At 42.7% G+C, this 23,179-nt stretch overlaps 1 protein-coding gene across 4 annotated transcripts in view; it reads right to left on the reverse strand.

The window, feature by feature from the left end:
• Positions 1-11,427: 11,427 nt before the first annotated feature.
• The window catches only part of PDLIM1 (PDZ and LIM domain 1), a 74,540-nt gene continuing 62,788 nt past the window's right edge, over positions 11,428-23,179 (reverse strand). For 2 of the 4 annotated variants that reach the window (XM_073596484.1, XM_073596486.1), the window contains 4 exons: positions 21,818-21,972; positions 13,764-13,817; positions 13,273-13,384; positions 11,428-11,863 (listed from right to left, as the gene is read on the reverse strand). In XM_073596484.1, coding sequence (XP_073452585.1) covers positions 11,677-11,863; positions 13,273-13,384; positions 13,764-13,817; positions 21,818-21,972 — 508 coding nt within the window. In that variant the 3' untranslated portion in view covers positions 11,428-11,676. The remainder of the gene's footprint in view (positions 11,864-13,272; positions 13,385-13,763; positions 13,818-21,817; positions 21,973-23,179) is intronic. The other 2 variants (XM_073596485.1, XM_073596487.1) reach the window with 1 other exon arrangement.

Raw genomic sequence — 23,179 nt, forward strand, 5'->3', positions numbered from 1 at the left:
GGGGCAAATTTACAAAGTCATAATGATTGTTAATCCAAAGAAAAAGAGAAAGGGAGGGGTATATGGTATTATTGGGGAACTAATGTTTTTAATAAAATAATATGCCTGGGCGTGGCACGTCTTTTCTGGGGAAAATCCCTCCCCCTTTTTTTCCCCCTCAATTTAGGGAACTCACTTAGTAAGATCTGACTCTAGGGAGTCAATTAGGTAGTGAGTGAGTTGGGTAGAGTGGGGTAGGTGAATGAGGTGTGACTGAGTGTTTAAGTGGGTGTTTTTTTTTAGGTTTGTGGGTAAGAGTCCAGTGTTGGGTTGGGGTTTTTTTTTTTTTTCTTCTCTCTCTTCTCCCTTTTTCCCTATGGGTACAATAAAAATATGTTCTTATAATGTCAGAGGTTTAAATTCTGCAATTAAAAGATCACAGATCCTATACTCTCTCCACAAGCAAAGGGTTGGTATTGCCTTCTTTCAGGAGACGCATTTTCGCGAAGACCATATACCTAACTTACAGAATAGATACTATACAGCTTGGTACCACAACTCCTTTACATATTCAAAGTCTCGGGGGGGTTTCTATAGCAATACATAAGTCAATACCTTATCAGGTATTGGAAAGCTGGAGGAATAGAGATACTTGTAAAGCTCGTCATATATGGTAAAAAGTATACACTTATTAATATATATCTACCCAATAATGAACAGATTAAGGTAGGAACGCAATTGTTAACAGATTTTGTGGAAAGAGCAGAGGGGGTAATAATAATAGGAGGGGACTTTAATTTTGTTCTTGACTGCAAAATGGACACCACAGCACCTTTAGTATCTCAAAAAAGCAGGGATAGAAAGAAATTTAAAGATATGATGGAGAGGCTTCAATTAGTTGATATATGGAGGGCCTTTCACCCATTAGAGCGGGATTACACGTTCCATTCAAAGGTCCAGTCCATGGAACATACCACAGACTTGAGTATTTTGTGACTAACCATTTGGGAATAGTGGCAATTTCTTCTTCCAATATAGGCAGTGCGGTATGGTCGGATCATATGCCGGTATTTTTGGTAATAGCAGCATCTAGTGGGAACAGTGTAAGAAGCTCCTGGAAATTAAATGATAATTTATTATTTGATGAGGCCTGTGTAGCAGAGATCAGAACAGCGATATTGAATTTTACAAAAGACCATGTAAGGGATACTACTTCTCTATCTATTCAATGGGAAGCACTGAAATGTGTAGTACGGGGTCTATTCATAAAACATGGATCTAGACTAAAAAAAGCAAAAGGGAATAGAATAGCTAAGCTTTCAAAAGAAATAACGAAATTAGAAACACAACATAAGCAAACACCATTATCGGCAAAACTTATCAAATTAACAGAAAAAAGATCAGAGCTGCGATCCTTGCTAAATGAACAAACAATGCGGGTTAGAGACAAAAACCGTACTCTGTATTACCAGCAGGGAAATAAACCCGGCAAATTGTTAGCTAGGGCTTTGCGTCAATGAGTTATGTATCATCTATTGTAAAGATTATAACCGAAACAGGAGACGTGGCATATGACCCTAAGGGGATATTGGAAACTTTTCATAAATTTTATGCCAAATTATATAATATCCCAAACCAATTAGCAATAAACGATCCGGAGAAATTTCAGTAGAGTACACGCCAATATATAAAAGAAACTGCGTTGCCAGCTTTAAAGATAACAGAAATAGAGCAATTAAAACAGGAGTTCTCAGAGCTTGAAATACAAAATGTAATAGAGGCGCTTATACCAGGAAAGAGCCCCGGGCCAGATGGCTTTACCCCGCGATTCTATAAGGTCTTTAAGGATATACTAATTCCAATTATGAAGCAGACTTTCAACTAGGTATCCGCCTCCCAGCCCTTTGTCCCACAGGGCATGCAGGCTTATATCTCATTGATACCTAAGCCTGAAAAGGACCATACCGACCCATCTCTTTGACAAGTATTGATCTTAGAGTATACTGGAAAATCATCGCTAACAGACTTACCCCGATAATACCATCATATATACATTTAGATCAAACAGGGTTTATAAAAGGGAGAGAGGCGAGAGACAATACCCTGAAGTATCACTTGTAGAATATGCCCGGAGACACGCCATCAGATTCTGCCTTCTGGCAATTGATGCTGAGAAGGCGTTTGACAGGTTGGGATGGCGGTTTCTCCGGGAGACATTGAAGCAGTGGGGACTGGGTCCGGTGCTCTTGGAAAAGATGATGGTTTTATACCATAACCCAACTGCTAAAATACGTGCAAATGGTGATGTATCTGATACAATCACTATAGCAAACGGAACCCGACAGGGTTGTCCGCTGTCCCCGTTGCTCTATGTATTAGCCATGGAACATCTAGCAATTGCCATACAGAACAAGAGACATACAAGAAATAAAAGTAGGGGATACCAAGTATAAAATGTCAATATATGCAGATGATCTGCTACTTTATATCACAAACCCATTAGTGACACTACCAAACTTGATACAAGAATTCAGGCGCTTTGGAGAGGTGAGTAATTTTAAAGTGAACTTTAATAAATCAGAAGCTTTGAGTATTTCATTATCAACTAACACTGTGGAATTATTGAGAAAAATCTTTTCCTTTAAATGGCAAGCAAATGCGCTTAAATACCTGGGAACGTATATACCTGGAAAGGATCCAAGAATATAACTATCTCCCGATAATGCAAAATATTATGAAGACACTTCAGCAATATGATAAGGGAATGTTTTCTTGGATGGGTAGGATAAGCATCATAAAAATGGACATACTGCCCAAGATACTTTATATATATTCCAGACCATTCCAATATTCCCCTCGACAAATATTTTGAATAAATTACGTAAGGCCATTGGGAGTTTTATATGGGCGGGTAAATCCGCCAGAATTAGTAGAGAAGTATTAACTAGATTAAAAAAAGAAGCAGGAGGATTGGCCCTACCAGATTTATCGGTCTATCTTAAATCGGTTTTTATAACCAGGATAGTGGATTGGTTTCATAATGCAGGCTGTAAACAATGGGTAAAGCTGGAGGAAGAACTCGCTGCCATAAAATTGAAATCACTACCATGAATAAAGGATATGCAACCTCCTAAGAGATATGCCCTTCCTGGTGGCTTCAATATTGAAAGTATGGGATGGAATAATGAGACGGGGACTAGGGTCCACGTATAGGGGTCCAATGACCCCTCTCTTCAGCAATCCAGAATTCCCACCAGCAATGGAAGTTAGGACTTTTCTTAAATGGCAGAGTAAGGAGGATACTAGAATAGTAGAGAGAATGGAGGGGAATAGACTTCCCCCGTTAGAGGCTCTAGGTATAGAATATAAAACAAATTGGATGCAATATCGACAGCTACAGGAGTATATCTTCTCTCTGACGAAGGAGGATATGATAGATAGACCACTGACAGAAATGGAAAAAATGCTCCGACAAGAACAAAAACCAACGCATACCCTATCCAAGGTATATCGATACTTAATCTCTAAAAACAAGGAACAGGAGGTAACTTATATAAAAAGATGAGAGGAAGAACTGGGGATAACTATCCCTAAAGCAAAATGGGAAAAAGCAATAACACTAACGCATAAGTTATCAATCTCCTATAGACATCAAGAGAGAAATTTTAAGATATTAGCAAGGTGGTATAGATGTCCAGTGGATATGCACAGGATAAATGTAGAAAATGAGGATATATGCTGGAGGTGTCGGGGTGCAAGGGGTACAATGTCACATATATGGTACTATTGTCCGAGGGTCCAGAATTTCTGGAGGGAAATATTAAGAGTATATATGGCAGTGACAAGAATCAACATACCGCCAGATATATTTATATCAGTATTATCTATGATCCCGGGAACGGTGAAAAATATAAAAAAGGGTATTTTAAAACATTTCCTAACAGCAGCTTGTACAATCATAGCCAGGAAATGGAAAAGCGGACTATAGCCTTCTATCGAAGAATGGTTGTGTGAGATGGACGAGATGCGGTGACTGGAAGAGAGATTGGTTCTGGAAGCAGGTTTAAAAAAAACAGATCATAACCCCTTGGCAAGTCTGGGGAGAGTATAGGGCCTCATTGACATTATAGAGGGAAGTATAGGGGTGCGGGGGGGATTGGGGATTCCCCTTGTGGGGTTTTCCCTTTTTTTTCCCTTCCCCCTTTTTTTTCTTTTTGTTTTGTGTGTGGTTATGAGTGGGGTATGACTGGGAGTTAGTGATAATATGACAATGTGGTGAAATATTTTATTCAAAATCAGGGGTATACATAAGCAAATATATTTGGTTATATGACAAGAGGTTAGTAAGGGGGAATTTTTTTTAATTATTTCTTTTTTCTAATGGATTCTAGGACCTGATTGTGAAAATAATTGTACATACAATAGATATAAGTTGGATATGTAAGTGTTGTATAAAAATTGTAAAAATGTTTTTTTGTTTTTTTTTTTATAATCTTTATTTAACAAAGTCTCTTAAACATTGTTTTCAGGCATATTTATTGTCCTGTGCTCTTGATCTGGCAATGATGCACCTCACTACTGTTTTCTGGTCACATGCTTCGCACTATGCATACTTCAATTCCCATAGACCTGAATGTATCTACAGGTAGATGTGTAGTCTCAGGGCAAAAAGCAAAGGCTACATTCACATACACAAGAGGGGCATAGAGAATGAAATGTAGCCACCCCTAAATCTCAAGTCTCAGAACCGCAGAACCCCCACCCCCCCCCCAAAAAAAAAAATTGCATTTGAGAGAGAGAATACAAGAGATAGAATGTATTTTCTAGTTAAATCTAGACTTTTTTTCTTAAATAAAAAAATAAAAAAATAAAATCTAGATATAACTTCTAAAATATACCTTCTATAGGTCTTGTCTTCCATCTCTCAAATGCAAGTTTTTTTTTTTGTTTTTTTTTCTGCAGCTCTGAGACTTCCTGATTTAGGGGTGGCTACATGCGTTCTCCATGCCCCCCTTGTGTATGTGAATGTAGCCTTTGCTTTTTGCCCTGAGACTACACATCCACCTGTAGACACATTCAGGTCTATGGGAATTGAAGTACACATAGCGCGAAGCATGTGACCAGAAAATAGCATCAGTGCCAGACGAAGAGCACAGGACAATAAATATGCCTGAAAACAATGTTTAAAATGGAGACTTTCATTGAAAATAAATAAAAAAGATCCATTTGGTATTATAGATGTAAAAAAAAATGAATTAGTTTAGTGTCACATTAAGCTTGCTTTGTGGTTGTAAACCACAGATGGTTTAAAAAAAATAAATAAAATAAAAATTTGTGTCCCTATAAAAATCACCCAGATATGCTTTGGAAATACTTTGAAGGAAACCTGCACTAAAGATGTATTCTACCCTGGTTGACCTCTTCTGGAAATGGCAGGCGTGGTGCGGATTCTGTGCTTTATCAGCTTTAGAATAACTTACTCCAGTGCAAGTGTGCAGATGAGCGTAATGCGTCCTGATATTTTCTTAACAATCCACATTAAAACATTACTTAACAGTTTATTAAAACCCAAATAAAAAAAATGTAATGTAATTGCAGTGTATATTTTTCTGTATGTAAAGCTTTAGTTTACCTTTTCAGAAAAAAAAAAAAAAAGGAAGGTGAACAAAACACCCTACACCCTCCCGTGAGGTGAGTGATGAGCTGTCAGTACCCAGGCAGCTGGTGTAGTTGCTGCTCTTCTCCTTCTTCCCTCTGCATTGCTTCTGAAATGGATCAGAGCAATTCTGGTTTGTCAGTGCCAACACAGAGTATCACTCTGATCCATCCTGGAAGCCTTGCAGAAAGAAGAGGGTGAAGAGTGGGGATTTCAAATCCCTGAACCATTACGCCAGCTACAAGGGCACTATCCATGGAGGGATGTACTGTGGGGACTGGGGAGAGTAGTGTATCCAATCACATTTTATTTTCTCATTCGTTCATTGACAGACACATCCTCTTTATTCATAACGATAGGGTTATATCACCTCCGCAGGATTAGGACTAGACAGAACAAAAAATAAAACACTTGGCCACTCCCATGTCCTCAGTCAGTATATAACCCCCCCTCCCTGCTCTAGGTATTGTTTTTTCTGCCTAGTCAGGAGTAAGGACTTAGTTCCCTGCTGGGATCGCTAATCCTGGGAATTTTTGTTTCTTATTTACTTTTTGCCTTTCCTGGATTTTTTTCCAGTGAGATCTCCAATCAACTCCCAGGCTGGGTGATGGACTGGATACTTGGTCCAGGGGTCACCCCAGTCTGGCCAGCGAGCGCGTGCAGACCGCAGCTCCCACTGGACAGGGGCTGGCCCTGCGAGTTAAACGTCTCGCGAGGTCGTATATGACCGGGTCTCGGCCTGTGTCGCAGCGTTCCTCATGGCCCACAGCCCCCCCCCACTTTGGTGGCGAGGAGGATCTGTCCGGGAGTGTTACCCGCGCATTTCGCTGGAGAGGTAAGTAGTCCCCTCCTCTCCTTCCCTGGAGTTGTGTGGGACGCGGGTACTCCCTGGGGTGGTCGGTCCCTTGGGGGGTTCTCCTCCACTCCCCCTCCTCTCTTTCCCTGGTAAGGCCCAGGCTTCCGGCCTAGGCATTTATTGGGACACACGGCCCTTTTTTTTTTCCAGCCTCGAGTTGTATTGGGGGGGTAGCTGGTGGTTAGGCCTGGGAGGCGGGGGATCTGCGGACTAGTTTAAGCCGCGGCTTTGCGGCCTACCAGCTAGGCTGGGCCCGCTCCTGGCCAGCGTGCAAAAATTTAGGTTGTGGCCTGCCGGCCGAGTGTCCATCCAGGGCTCAGGGTCAGTCCGGTCCTCCCGCAGGATTGGGGCGGGCGGCCAAAAATTTAGGCCACGGCTTTGCGGCCTACCGTCCGTTCAGGGCTCAGGATCGGCCCGGTCCCCCCGCGGGTGGATGGAAATTTAGACCGCAGCTTTTGCGGCCTACTAGGCTGTGGCTTCGGCGACCTACTAGGTCTCGTGGCGGCCCCCCTTTCCCGAGGATCGGCCCGGTCCCCCCCATGGGCCACCAGAACTTTAGCCCGGGGCTTTTGTGGCCTACTAGGCTGCGCCTTCGGTGGCCTGCTAGGCCTCGTGGCGGCCCCCCTTTTCCTGAGGGGTGGCGCTGCGGGGGTCTGTGCCCCCTGAGAGGGGCCACGGTTTATGCCCCTGTCTGTGTCCCCAGTGAGGGGCCCAGTCTGTGCCCCCTGTAAGGGACCTCAGTCGACATCCCCTATGTGGACCTCGGAGGGGGGGACCCCCATCCCCCCCCCTTGACTTTTTGGTGTAGCGCTTAGGCAGGTAGCCTAGTATAGGACACTCCTGCCCTCCCCTACCTCCCCTGTTGAACAATCCTATCTGTCTCTGACACTCGGATGTGGCCACCTTGCGGACTGGTGGCCACGCTCCCTATCCTGTCAGGGGGGTGAGGATGACGGCAGAAGGGCTCAAAGGGGCACTTGTTACATCTGTGCAGGAACCTTTTCAAGATGGGGGATGCAGCGCTGGTGGGCCAGTTCCCTCTTGGATAAACCGTCTTGCGTGGCGAAAGCGTCTCTCTCCCCCTCTCATTTTGACAAAATTTGTCCATGCAGACTGGGAGTGTCCAAAATGCCTTTTGCGTTTCCAAAAACGCTGGCTGTAAGGTACCCCTCTGTCTGTAGGCTGCTAGAGGCAACCATGGCTCCGATAGAGGAATCTCTGGCTTCTGAGGGCCCAGCTGGCATACCTGGAGGGGGAGCAGAATTCCCCTGCATTTGCTGCTGGGGACCTATTGGGTAGGCGCTGTGGTTTGTCCGCTATGCCTCTTGGCCACAGTTCCCCTGGTTGCTGAGTCTGTTGCCTCAGTGGCGCTTAGACATGCATTTTGGGGGGCTACTCTGAATGACTTCATGTCACGTCTTGCATTTGTCCGGTTATAAGATAGTTTTCCTGCTGTGTTCCTCCAAACAGTTTGTTTGTTGCTTCCAATGGTAGTCTGCTTGCTGTTCTCCGCGGGGGTCTGTGCAAGCCCCGTTGCTGCAGAGTGTGATGTCCTGGTTCCTGTGCTGGGAACTGTCAGGGGGTTTGTTCGAACCTGTGCACAGTCTAAAAGATGGAGGGCATGGTATATCTAATTCTGGACCTCAAGGCCCAGACCTGCCTTGTGTGGGTACAGGAGTATTGGAGTCCGTCCACGCAGCAGTGGCACTCCATCATGAGGTCTTTCTGACTTCTACAACATCACAAATGCTTAAGCATTCTGCTATGTGCCCGACTCCAGCACTTCCTCCATCTGCTGTTGGTGCGGAGCATTATCGGCACATGGTGTGGTCCTTTGATCTGGCCACCACTCCTCGGGTGTTCACGAGGTGTTGGCCCCGGATCTAGCATGGTTACGTCAGTGGGGGTCGACAGTCCATGGGAGTGGCCGTCTAGGCGATCTTCTGCGCCGAATTCTCGATTATCCAGAGCAGCAACGTAGTTCCTATACAGACTTTCTCCGATTTCAGTTGGCGTCTATACTATCGGAAGTCTGCTTTGGTCCGGCCAGAACATTGGTTTATCTGAGCCTGACCAAGCTTCAGCTCTCGCCAGAGTGTTCTTCCCCTGGACAGATTCCAGAAGTGGTATGCAGCGTTTTTTTCCCATTTACTTTCTGGCAGGTGGGCTCCTCTGCGGATCTACATGTGGGTGTTGGGTCTGATGGTATCTACACTTTTTTTTGGGGCAAGGTCATTTGCACAGTTCCATGTAGGCTCCCTTCGGGGAGATCCTGGCATAATGAGACAAATACCCAAGGTTCCCTGGTCTGGGAGCTTTGTTCTCCGGTTCTTCAGTGGGGAAGATCCTTTCTCCCCTTGTATTGAACAGGGTGACCACCAATACCAGTCTGTCCGGGTGGGGAGATGTCCTGGGACTGAGCTTGGCTCGGGGTCGTTAGACGTTGGTGGAATTCAGACTACCGGGTAATATCACAGAACTTCAAGTGATCAGACTAGGTCTGGATCACGAACGGCTCAACTTTGGGGGCTCCCAGTACGGATCCAGTCAGTCAGACAAGGCAACAGCAGTGGCTTATGTCACTCACCAGGGTGGGCCAAAAAGGCTGTTGGCAACCCTGGCTGTTGCCAGTATCCTCCTCTGGTGGGCAGAACGTCTAGTTCTGGCCTTCTCTGACGAACGCATTCCAGGAGTGGAATGCTGTCAGACTGATACCTCAGTTGGCTAGGGTTGGGCCACAGGGTGGGCCTTTCTCTGGGCCGTGTTGTCATCAGATTTGTCCTGGTTCCTTTTAGGTGGCTCAGTTTCCGACCTCCATTTACAGAGGGATGAGCAGGAATAGGCCTTGAGTACCATAGAGGGTCAGGTGTCGGCCTAGGCGGTCTTCTTCAGTGTCTCCTGATCTCGCACTCCCTGGTGCGTGCCTTTTTGTTCAAGGGGTTAGAAGTCTGTCTCCACCGGGGCGGTTTCTTCCACCCCACCGTGTTTTTGGTTCTCCAAAGACCTCTCTATCTTTCTCTCAAAATATTCAGGAGGTTCCACTGCTTACTCTGTCTCGGAAGGTGCCCCCTTGGTGGCCATCACCTCTACTCGCAGGGTGGCGTGAATGGTGGCGTTATCTTGTCGTCCACCTTACCCAGGTTAAGGTGGTGCTTCATACTTTTGTACATAGTCCCGTCCTTGGATATCCATTTGAATAAGGACATTGAGTTGTCTTCTTGTCCCTGGTCAGCACATCCCAAGGAATTGGCTTTATCTGGCCTGGGTGTGTTTTGGGGGATTCGGATGTATTTGCCAGCCACTGAGTCTGTTGGTCTGGATGGATCGGACAGATGATGTCTCTGAGCTATCCTGTCAGGGATCGGTTTCCTCCTTTCCCAGTTATGGCGCATTCTTCTCGGGCACTTCATGCTTCTTGGGCCTTCTGTCATCAGGTGGCCGTTGCGCAAGTTGGCAAGGCTGCCACTGGTCCTTGGTGTACATTTTCACAAGTTCTACGAAGTGGATGGTTTGGCATCTGCGGATGTTTTTTTGCAGGCCACTGTTTAAAGGGTCTATTCCCTCTTGAAGGGGTATCGTCCAGGTTGGGTTCCAGCTTGTCCTGGGTGAAGTTCCTGTTGCCTGGTTGGCTCTTGTATTAGCCTTGGGATTTTTGTTTTCCCACCCCTCATGTTGGCACTGCTTTGGGACATCCCTATCGTTATGAATAAAGAGGCTGTGTCTGTAAATGAACGAATGAGAAAATAGGATTTTTTACTTACCATCAAATCCGTTTCTCTGAGTTCACTGACAGACACAGCACCCACCCCTCTTGTCATAAATCAAGAGTCCTCGTACAAAGATATATCCAAGAAAGCTTATAAGGAAGAGGTATTTGTAGTCCATATAAAAAAATACAGGCTAGGATTATGTTGGTGGTCCTTCATAGATACAGTACAGTAAGTGAGCATTGCCACCTTAAGTCCAAAAATTATTGGCAGGATTACTAAGTGAAGAGAAGAAACAGGAATAAATGCATCCAATGCCACTTAAAAAGGTGTGGGTAAGCTTTATCTAAAACTAAACAGAATTAGACTACTCAATTTCTATAGTGAGAAATGGTTAGAACCTGTTTTTTTTTTTGTTTTTTTTAACTCCATTAGGGACATTTCCACTCTGTCTCTCGACTCTAGGCTCCTGTGAAACCAAGAAATAGGAAACGGATCATTGGACAGGAAGGCATACTCGGCAATAAAAACCTGACTGACGTTCTAAACTTCCCAACTGTACCAGAAACATTTCTTTACGTAGACTGTCCTATGAGGCTGCAGGACCCCTGATCCTCTGTCTGGACAGTTCTGATGGGAGGGTGCATGTGATCAGCACAGGGCCAATGGAAGGAAAAAATGCTCTAGCGATTCATTCCAAACCGAGCATGTACAGAGTGACTCCAAAAGGCACCGTCTTATTAGGAGATGGAATGGGGACAGTAGAAGGGGAGGATCAGAGAAGACAGGATCAAACAGCCTTTTTACACAATGTGCAGGATTAACTCCTTCAGTTCCACAGTGAGCATAACGAGCATGCTTTACTTCGTACACAGATGGATTTTACTGTTGTGGGTTTAGTAACACTTTAAATAAAGATATACGGGGGCTGCCATTGCCAACATTTCCAAAGAAAAAAAATATTTTAGCATGGATTGGATGTTTCACTGACCCTCATACTCTGACCTGTGATTTGGCCAATCAAGCAGACCATTCATAGTTGATATGTCTTTGTCAAACTCTCTATTAACTACTGGATCAATCTTTTTTTTCACTGATCAATTGGGATAACATAACAATCACCATCTTATTGTCAAAGGCAAAACTGTATTTTACTGTAAATTAATAGTGAAACATCTTTGTCCGCTGCCATGGCTATTTATAAAACAATAAATAAATAAAACACAAAGTTTTGTGTCATAAAGATTCTCTGTATTGAGTATTACAATCAAGATTAAAAAAACAACAAAAAAAAAAAAAAAAACACATCGAAATGTTTGGGTTGAATTTCCTATATATTTTTTTAAAAATCCACAGGTTTCCTCTCTAGAATCATTTTCTGCAAACAATTGTGCTTGGGTAAACAGAAGCCTTCACTCAGCAATAAAATGGTAGGAAATGTCATTTTGTGCAAAGCAGAAATCAGAAATTGCGAAGTTTTACTTTGGGAATACTGTCACTACGTCGTAGCCTTCAGGGGGTGTCATACGCTCCCGTGCATGCTTTTCACAGTACATCTTTTCTTCTACAAAAAAGTGCCCCTTCTGTTTGAGATTTGTTCCACAGTCAGTGCACACATAGCATTCAGGGTGACGAGGCTTGTCACGGATCTTTACGAAGGCTCCCCTATCAAAGGCAAAGTTATAGTCACTTATAACGTTCAGGTCTTTTTTCAGTTGCATTAAAAAAAAAAAAAAAAAAACCCCCACACACACACAACCCTTTAGTCTCGGCTTCACACCTATGTGTTTCTGGTATTTTCAATGGTACCCAAATGCATAACACAACAAACCTGTGTTGCAATACACTACCATGTGTTTTGTGCACTGTGAAGAAAAAAAATACAGGTATATACAGGTAGCCCATTCAAGCACAACTTTAAGTGATTGTAAAGTCTCGTTTTTTTTTTTTAGTTAAAAATAACAAACATGTTATACTTACCTGCTCTGCTGCAGTGGATTTGCACAGAGCAGCCCAGATCCCCCTCTTCTCGGGTCCCTCTTCGGTGCTCCTGGCCCCTCCCTCCTGTCGCGTGCCCCCACAGCAAGCAGATTGCTATGGGGGCACCTGAGCTGAGCCATAGCTCCCTGTGTCCATTCAGTCATGGAGCCGCGGCCAGGCCCTGCCCCTTTCTCTTCTCATTGGCTGATTGACAACAGCGGGAGCCAATGGTGCCACACTGCTGTCTCAGACAATAAGGAGGGGAGTCCAGGATAGCCGAGACACTGCTGCAACATCGCTGGATCTAGAGAGACCTCTTAGGAGGGCTGCTGCACACAGAAGGCTTTTTATCTTAATGCATAGAATGGATTAAGATTACAAAAAAAAAAAAAAAACCTTCTGCCTTTACAATCACTTTAATGCGATGCGCCACAAAAAATAAAAAAAAATAAATAAATGTGAAGGGGGCCCCAAGTTATATGCATGGCATGAGAAGGAGTTGGTTGTCAAGGCCTCAGTGTGGGGCTGTTAATGACTTGCTTTGTTGGCACTGCAGTTTACGTGTTGGGTTCTGCTCCAAAAGATGGTGGACTGTTCGAGGTTCAGCAGCAAGCTGAGTCAACATTTTAAAAGTAAGACCAAAACAAATTCCACAGAATGTTCTTAAGTATAGCAACCAATAGAATAAGGCAGGCCATACATTTTTTTTTTCCCCAACCTGCTGGATAAACAAACAAAAAAAAAAAATATATATAATGAAAAAAAAGGGAAGGAAGGAAGGAAGGATGGATGGACGGCCGGCCCAATATAGTTTCCCACTGAATCATTTTACATTTTATTCCGACAGCGCTCACCGTCAGAATGCACTGATCAATTGGGATAAAACCCATCAGGCTGTTGGTACAGAAATCGATTGGTACAACCAGCCTACCCATATATGTATTGAAATTCTGCCAGTCCTTGCTGAACCAGAAGAATTTCAAACCATGTATGGCTGCCTTTACCCTGTATGTATGCTACGAAAGCAGGCAAAGCAAAATAAAGATTTACTCCTTTACCACCTTTTCGTTAAAAAGGAAAAAAGCACTACTTACACAATGCCTGATCCACAATGATCACAGATTGGCAATTTTTGCCCACCGCCAACAGAGGCTGCTACTCTTGTGGTGGGGGCTCTCACACTGCGGAACCCAGAAGGCTTCTCACCTGCAATAGTTGATAAAAGCAAAAGGTCATGCATATGTTACATTCATACATATTACTATAGAAGAAACATTCCTGCTTTCAAGTGAAAGAAAAAAGAAAAAATTCACATGAATCGCTCTGTGACTGGATGGTGGGGAAATACATGCATAAAGGCCAGCAGTGCCAAAGAGCAGTGTCTCTCACCACTTCTTATAAACACAATACACAACTGAAGCCCATTACTAAATGATATTCACAATAGCCAAGAACTACTGCCATACAACACAGGACAGATCCGGCAATCCAGAGAGAACATGCAAAGGAAGGTGAGAACAGAGTGCTATAATAAGCGCTCACAATAATGTGATATGTGTTGACTGAGCTGTCAGCCATGAACTACCTGGGTCTAAACCATCAGCTGAACCTGGGAATGAATATTCCGTGCCTTGAAAGTCTGACAACATGGATAGAATTTGGCATCATTTCTCTCATAAGAATATACTGCAATATATACTTAAAGTGGAAGTCCATGCCAAAATCCCTGCATTTATAGACACCAACGTTCTAACACTAATCTATCTAGCCCTGTAAAGAAAAAAAGATCAGTATACATACCTATTCTGCAGGCGATCCAACCCAATCCTACGCTGAGCTCTCAGCCGTGGCTTCTCTGTGTGGGCGGGGGCAGAGGACACATCCGACAACGGAAGCCCCATAAGTAAGTCTATGGGTGACGTCACTTTCCATTCATTTCATAGCCGTTGTCGGCAGTGTCCTCTGCAGAGCTTCTGCCGCTGGAGATCGGGTCGGATCGCCTGCAGAAAAGGTATTATACATATTTTTTTTCTGTAGAGGGCTAGATAGGTTAGTGTTAGAATGTTGCTGGCTATAGATGCAGGGATTTTAGTTTTAGCATGGACTTCCACTGCATTCATTAAGTTTCCTAAACCATGCTATAATTTTTTTTAAAGATAATGGTTAAACATTTTAGCTGTAGGAGCAACTAAAAGGTCAGGGTAGATATAATGGATAACCATTTCAACCTCTGATCTGATCAACTGATTTAAGAAGGCTGGTCGAAAAAATTGAGTACTACCTGCAACAATCACATAATGCATGGGATGAGAGTGTTCCATTGTCCATAGGAAAGCAGGTAGATCCATCCATTGCAATAACCCCACCAACCCTATTGGGCATCATGGGAACCAAATACACTAGAATTATTGGTTATACAATTTTCCACCAGGTACCTCACTAGTGCCCAGTGAGACAGGAATATGAGGGACATGACATGAGTCGCCAGACTTGCTGGTTGGAAGCTAAACAGTGGGGACCTTGAGTGGAGAGTGTGAACAAGTTTTGCTTTTGACTGCTATGTTGCATTTTTATGTTCTTTTTGGGGCTTTTCCTTGCAGCTGTCTAACACATTTTTCTGTCACTTTTTAAAACAGAATTTTATTTTAATTCCTTCCTTCAAGCCTACTAATTAAGGGGAGTGATTAATTGGTTACAGGTGCTTGAGGCCTATATATATATATATATATCAGCAATTGAACCACACCTGGGTTGCATGTGATGAACCGTGACTCCAATCAAGCCAGCTCCATATGTGAAAAAATGAATAAAGTGCTCCACATAGCGTGATACCATTTTGACAGATTTATTAAAATCACTGATCCTGTTGCTTGCTCTGGATTTCTTTTTAAAGGCTTTTATGTTTCAGGTTAAAAGTGAGTGTAACCATTGAAGTGTGTTTGAAGTGATTTTAATAAATCTGTCAAAATGGTATCACGCTATGTGGAGCACTTTATTCATTTTTTCACATATGGAGCTGGCTTGATTGGAGTCACGGTTCATCACATGCAACCCAGGTGTGGTTCAATTGCTGTTTTGCCAAACACGAGAGTGGGAGGCTATACAATCTGGTGAGTGCGCTCTTCAGAGGGAGTGGTGTCACTATCACGGTGGTGTGGTGGAAGAGTAGAAGATTTTTCACAAGAAGATTGAAAAACAACTGTTGAACTTGATCATTCATTTCTTGTAATTTATTATTTATAGTGACACTTTTCACTGGGTGTTAAAGAAATTTCTTTTCATGATAAAATTAATATTTTTCATGACACTATGATTATTAATATTTGTATGCATAAGTAGAGGGTCATAGGCATTATACTGCTCTGACCCATTATTTTACACAATTTATATTAGCGCCGCTATCTCTATCTGTACACATGTGAGAGGTATAGTTTTGGAGATTTTGATCAGTTTATGTATTTATTTAAGTGGCAGCTTTTTTTCACTGTACACTGTGTATGTACACATATTTTGTATTCATTTACACATCTTTGATATAGCTTTGCACTTTTCTTTGGCGCAGTGGAGTAAGAGAGATTCAGGGGCGGTTTATTTGTATATCTCTTGCTACAAACCATCGACATCCAAATCTTGCAACTAAGTAACCCGAATTAGTGGGTCCTGCGCTATCTATAAAATGGAAGATCCTGCTTCTCCTCTCTGCCAGAGAAGCAGGATCTTCCATTTTATAGATAGTGCAGGACCCACTAATTCGGGGTACTTTGTTGCAAGATTTGGATGTCCCCATTGGATGTGTCGTTTCCTCAATTCGGTGGATACCACTGCAGCCGTTCCAGCCAAAAGGAGACGCCTTTGGAAATAAACCCAAGGTAAGTATAGTAACAAGTCCTAGTTACAATCTCGGAACACCCAAGAAGAGGCATGTTCACCCATGCCAGGAGCCTGGCGGACAAGATGGGCGAACTAGAGATATTGTTGTACAAGGAGGATTTGGATTTTGTGGGAATTTCAGAGACCTGGTTCAACAGCTCTCATGATTGGCTGACAACCACTCAAGGGTATACCCTTTATCGCAGGTATAGAGAGGGTAAAAAAGGGGGAGGGGTGTGCCTATGTATCAAGAATAATGTACAAGTCAATGTGAGAGATGAAATCACTAAGGGAGCTAGGGAGGGAGGTGGAATCCTTATGGCTAGAGCTCCAAAGGGATGAAACTAAGGGGAAAATAATACTGGGAGTATGCTATCGCCCCCCTAACCTGAGGGAGGAGGGGGAGACGGATCTCCCATCACAATTTGGATTAGCAGCAAGGATGGGAAGTATCATAACGGGGGATTTTAATTATCCAGACAGACTGGGTAGAAGGAACCAAGCATTTGTCTAAGGTTCGCCAGTTCCTAAATGTCTTGCAGGACAGTTTCATGGGTCAGATGGTAGACGCGCCAACTAGAAATAAAGCGTTACTGGATCTACTGATTACCAACAATACAGACCTGATCACGGATGTGGAAACAGCGATCACAGGTCAATTGGCTTCAGTATAAAATCGCACAAGTAGGAAACATAAGGGGAATACAGACACTGAATTTCAAAAGAGCCAACTTCCCTAAGCTACAAACCTTGCTAAGGGAAAAATTGGGATAAAATCTTAGGAAAGAACACGGAGGAGAGATGGGTTTGCTTTAAGAGCATTTTAAATAAGGGCATTAGCCAATGCATGCCATTGGGTAATAAATTTAAAAGAGCAAACAAAAGTCCTGGATGGCTTAACTCCAAAGTAAAAATGCATATAAAAGCAAAGGAGAAGGCCTTCAAAAAATACAAGGTAGAGGGATCATCAGCATTCAGACTTTATAAAGAATGCAACAAGAAATGTAAAGGTGCAATAAGGATGGCCAAGATAGAACATGGAAGACACATAGCGGAGGAGAGCAAAAAAATCCCAAGAAACTCTTTAAGTATGTAAACAGTAAAAAAGGGAGGACAGACCATATTGGCCCCATAAAGAACGAGGCAGGACATCTGGTTACAAAGAATGGTGAGATGGCGAAGGTATTGAATGTATTCTTCTCCTCAGTCTTCAACGGAGTCGGGGGGGGGGGCTTCAGTAACCAAAACTGCAGTGTTTACCCTCATGACATCACAGGAAGCATTTCCATGGTTAAAAGAGGACAGAATTGAAATTAGACTTGGGAAACTTAACATTAATAAATCACCGGGACCAGATGGCTTGCACCTGAGTGTACTTAGGGAATTCAGTCAAGTAATTGCCAGACCATTGTTCACAATTTTTACTGACAGTCTACTGACTGGAATGGTACCAGCCGATTGGAGAAAAGCCAATGTAGCACCAATATTTAAAAAGGGCAGAAAATACATCCCTGGGAATTACAGACCAGTTAGCCTAATATCAATAGTATGCAAGCAAGGGGAATACTCAGAATGGTCAGGGGTGGGTAGTGGGGTCCCACAGGGTTCTGTGCTTAGACAGACCAATCCTATTTAAATTTGTTCATAAACGACATGGGGGATGGGGTAAACAGTTCAATCTCTGTATTTGTGGACAATACTAAGCTAAGCAGGGCAAGATCTTCTCCGCAGGATGTGGAAACCTTGCAAAAAGATTTGAACAAATGAATGGGGTGGGCAACTACATGGCAAATGAGGTTGAATGTAGAAAAATGTAAAATAATGCATTTGGGTGGCAAAAATATTAATGCAATCTACAGTGGGGACAGAAAGTATTCAGACCCCCTTAAAATTTTTCACTCTTTGTTATATTGCAGCCATTTGCTAAAATCATTTAAGTTCATTTTTTTCCTCATTAATGTACACACAGCACCCCATATTGACAGAAACACACAGAATTGTTGACGTTTTTGTAGATTTATTAAAAAAGAAAAACTGAAATATCACATGGTCCTAAGTATTCAGACCCTTTGCTGTGAAACTCATATTTAACTCAGGTGCTGTCCATTTCTTCTGATCATCCTTGAGATGGTTCTACACCTTCATTTGAGTCCAGCTGTGTTTGATTATACTGATTGGACTTGATTAGGAAAGACACACACCTGTCTATATAAGACCTTACAGCTCACAGTGCATGTCAGAGCAAATGGGAATCATAAGGTCAAAAGGAACTGCCTGAAGAGCTCAGAGACAGAATTGTGGCAAAGCACAGATCTGGCCAAGGTTACAAAAAATTTTTTGCTGCACTTAAGGTTCCTAAGAGCACAGTGGCCTCCATAATCCTTATAATGGAAGACGTAGAGGTAAAGAAGAACCCAAAGATCACTGTGGCTGAGCTCCAAAGATGCAGTCGGGAGATAGGAGAAAGTTGTAGAAAGTCAACCATCACTGCAGCCCTCCACCAGTCGGGGCTTTATGGTAGAGTGGCCCGACGGAAGCCTCTCCTCAGTGCAAGACACATATAGTTTGCTAAAAAAACACCTGAAGGACTCCAAGATGGTTAGAAATAAGATTCTCTGGTCTGAGCAGACCAAGATAGAACTTTTTGGCCTTAATTCTAAGCGGTATGTGTGGAGAAAACCAGGCACTGCTCATCACCTGTCCAATACAGTCCCAACAATGAAGCATGGTGGTGGCAGCATCATGCTGTGGGGGTGTTTTTCAGCTGCAGGGACAGGACGACTGGTTGCAATCGAGGGAAAGATGAATGCGGCCAAGTACAGGGATATCCTGGACGAAAACCTTCTCCAGAGTGCTCAGGACCTCAGACTGGGCCGAAGGTTTACCTTCCAACAAGACAATGACCCTAAGCACACAGCTAAAATAAAGAAGGAGTGGCTTCACAACAACTCCATGACTGTTCTTGAATGACCCAGCCTGAGCCCTGACTTAAACCCAATTGAGCATCTCTGGAGAGACCTAAAAATGGCTGTCCACCAACGTTTACCATCCAACATTACAGAACTGGAAAGGATCTGCAAGGAGGAATGGCAGAGGATCCCCAAATCCAGGTGTGAAAAACTTGTTTCATCTTTCCCAAAAAGACTCATGGCTGTATTAGATCAAAAGGGTGCTTCTACTAAATACTGAGCAAAGGGTCTGAATACTTAGGACCATGCGATATTTCAGTTTTTCTTTTTTAATAAAACTGCAAAAATGAATCAACAATTCTGTGTTTTTCTGTCAATATGGGGTGCTGTGTGTACATTAATGAGGAAAAAAAATGAACTTAAATGATTTTAGCAAATGGCTGCAATATAACAAAGAGTGAAAAATTTAAGGGGGTCTGAATACTTTCCGTCCCCACTGTAGGTTGGAGTTGATGGACTTGTGTCTTTTTTCAACCTCACCTACTATGCAACTATGACAATGGTAGCTGGTGCAAGTGTGTGCACTGAAGCATCTTTGGATCTGGTGCGCATAGGCAAGCCCAGTAGGAAAGTGAAGCTGCAGTGCAGGCACCTGGAGGTGTCTTCTAATACCAGTGCCACATTAGGGGCATTTCTAAAATTTCACATGTGCTTTAAAGATTTCCCAACTAAGATGTGCACATCATTACTAGGAATATTGTACTTATGCATTTCAACAACTTGTCTGTTGTCCCATGGGAGATTCTGCTCATCTCTGCTCTCGAACCCTTTTTAAGACCCAGACTTGGGCAACCCAATACAGTATATAATATGTCCATCACTAAGGGATTTTTAGAATCCAGCAGGTTTAATAACACAGCAAATTATACAGCAGTCATCTGCATAACACCTTGATGCATTTAGCATGTCTGCGCTTCCTCAAAAAGCCAAGGCCGGCGCTCCTGGCTCCTCCTTGCTGGTGAGTGCCCCCATAGAAAGCCGCTTTCTACGGGGGCAATTGTGCAGGCTCATTCCCGAGTTGCACTGCCTGTGTCTATAGACATGGACAGTAGGACAGGGCCCTGTCCCCCATCACTGGGTTTGGTTGACAGTCAATAGCTCCCACTGTCTCAGCAAAGCCAGCGAGACCGGTAAGGGTACTGAAGAGCTGCAAATGGTCACATCGCTGGATCGAGTGAGGGCACAGGCAAGTAAAATGGAGGGGTTGGTGCAAGGAGGATACTGATGCCTAAACATATTTTTTACCTTTATGCAATGAATGCATTAAGGTAAAAAAAGATGTTTAGGATTTATAGCCACTTTAAGACTTTTTTTTTTTAAATCACAGAGCAGTTTAAGTGGTAATAAAGTATGTTTTGTTCCCAAATCAGATAGAAATAACAAACTCACATGCATTTGAATTTGTCCTTAATTTCCTCCTCAAAGCTTTCTTTTTCAATTGTGCTCTGGCCATGCCGCTACATTCCTGGTCTCTGTGTGTTGCCAGGACTAATGGAGTCTTGTGCGAGTCCTCAAACATGCGCATTCCTGCTCTGTACTGCAATTTTACATGCAGCCGCTCAGAGCACCGCATACACAGCCAGCACAAGAGGGACACAGAGCTAAAGCCACTCCTCTCCTCTTCCCCCACAGTGGTGATGGTCAGTGGCGGTGTGTGCGGCGCTCTGAACAGCTGCACATAGAGTTGCAGTACAGAGCAAGAACACGCACGTTGCAGAGACTCCCACAAGACTCCATAGGTCCTGGCAGCACAGAGAGAATGGAAACATAGCAGCCAGGGGACACCTGAAAAAAGAAATCCATGAGGAGGCAATTAAAAGAAACTTCAAATACACCTGAGTTATTGTATTTTTTTAACCGATTTAGCAGTAAAAAAAAAATAAAATAAAATTCTTATTTAGAATTCTTGAAACTTCCAATACAAGGGGCTCTTCTAAGATTTGCAGTATTGTTTGGCTGCTTTTATGTCATTTTCAACATTATAAATGACAGAATATCAATAATTAACTTTGAACCTTCTATAGTACTAAATGAAAGCAGACTTCAAATATTGATCCCTGTAGAATGGATCTCTTGAAAAAGAAGACAACTATCTGGGTAAATGCCACTTTCACATGGTAGGCATATTAATTAATCCCTCTTCCACACGGTTTAAAAGCATCAAATGCCTTCTGATGACTCCAAACATCCTGTGTAGTATCCTGGGGCTACCATCATCTCATCAGCACATAGATGGAATTTCTGATTGGAATTTAAGGCACCAACTACGCTAAAAGCCTTGGGTCACATTGTTGATTAGAACTACCTTCTGCGTGTTCATGCAATGTAGGAATGGACTTTACCAAGTAGTCATTTGTGCTTTTGTAGAGACATATTCCCCACCTTGACTTTTCATTAAATGCTGAATCCTAACATTGATATTTTGTTATAGATAGATGCTGGTGGTTTAAATTACTAGAAATCTCAGCTGTGTCTCCATCCTTTTGTTGCAGGTAGGGGCAAGTCAGCCATGTATAACAGCTATGCTAGGGGCAGGAGCTGGGATCCAACTTTTACAGAAATATACGTAACCTCTCTTGCTGCCTATTCCGGGGTTGTTTTTGTATCTGTATTTTTGCTTTCTTACCAAAAATGTAATTACACTGAGTAAAAAAAAATATATATATACAGTATGTATGCAGATCAGATATCATGGTACTGTACATTTAAGGTTACAAATAAATGGGACTATAAACTCACAGCTATCTATTTTGGAAAGCCATCTTCCCAAAACGTTCTATAATTAAGGTTTATTACTTGCCTTTCTCATCGCTCTCCAATATGTCCTGCAGTACTAGGAAGGAGACGGACTGTCTTGGGGGTTCATTCGATTCCTGGTTCTCCTGCAGCATCTTGTATACCTCGGAGTCCGTGTCAATTTGCCGTGCTTGTGGCGGAGGAGGAGGCCGTTCTACACTGAATAAAATAATAGGAAAACACATATTTCACACCACTTGACAGAAGTACATGACAGGATTGTAGCATGAATACAGTTTGAGACCCTAGTCCTAAAATATACTTACCAACACAACAAAAAGGAGAGAGATACAAATTGAAAAAACTGTTTAGACATGTATTACTGAATGGAAACCAGTGATTTGCCTATGCAGGGCAAAGCAATGGGTTTACTTTTGCAGTCCAATGAACCTTTAGCTTAAATACGCTAAATTCATTTTAGGTGCATCAAAACAAAAAGGTGTTCAATGTCTTGCAGTTTGTTCTCATTCTAAAGAAGTCACAGCTTGAAAAGAAAAGCCTGTCTCTGCCAGCAGAAGATTGGGACATTTGCACTCTATAGGAAGTAGTTCTTTGTAGAGGTCTAACATGCACCAAAGCCAGAGCTCTCCAATCAACAGGGAGCATGAGATTTTCAGCTTTGATGATTGCAGAGTTCTAGGTCCGAATCAACAGGGGGCATGGGAAAATATTCCAATAAGGCAACTACATTCACACAGAGAGCAAGGGTCCCACTTTGCAGCCACTGGCAGAACAGTCTTTTCTACTCATGCTGTGGCTGCTTTAAAATAAAGACAAACTGAAAGACATTGATAACCCCAGAATGTTTTTTGTTGGTCTAAACTGGGTGTTCAGTTGGGCTTTAAAGCAAGCCCCTGCACAGTTCTGTTCACCACCAGCAGCAAGGAGAAGTCTTGTGTAAGTTTGAAGTTGAGCTTACACAGGGCACCCCCATATGATACTTTGGTGTCTGAGCCAATTTGTAAAAAGCCAATTTTGCTCTAAATGGGTACAGAATAAGTTAACTCTTAATTTGCATTTTTGCAATATACCAAAAAAACTAATCTCTACCCCATTACCCAGGAATGTCTTTTTTTTTGGATAATAGATATATATATTTATTTTTTTTCAAATAAAAACACATTGGTTTGTTTTTCGGTAATGTGGCTAGAGTTTGGTTTCCATACAAAAGAAATAATAAAAAAATAAATCTTAAAAAAAAAACAAAAAACAAAAAAAAAAAAAACAAACACACACATCAGTGTGCAGTAACTTTTAACAACCAAACATTGCTTTTCAATACTGAATAAACTAAAACTGTGGAGAGCCAATGACTGCTTGCCCTTACAGAAAACCATGTCTATTGATGCCGTGTTACTGCCTAAAC

The sequence above is a fragment of the Aquarana catesbeiana genome, linkage group LG08, assembly GCF_042186555.1.
Source record: "Aquarana catesbeiana isolate 2022-GZ linkage group LG08, ASM4218655v1, whole genome shotgun sequence".
NCBI classification, from domain to species: domain Eukaryota; kingdom Metazoa; phylum Chordata; class Amphibia; order Anura; family Ranidae; genus Aquarana; species Aquarana catesbeiana.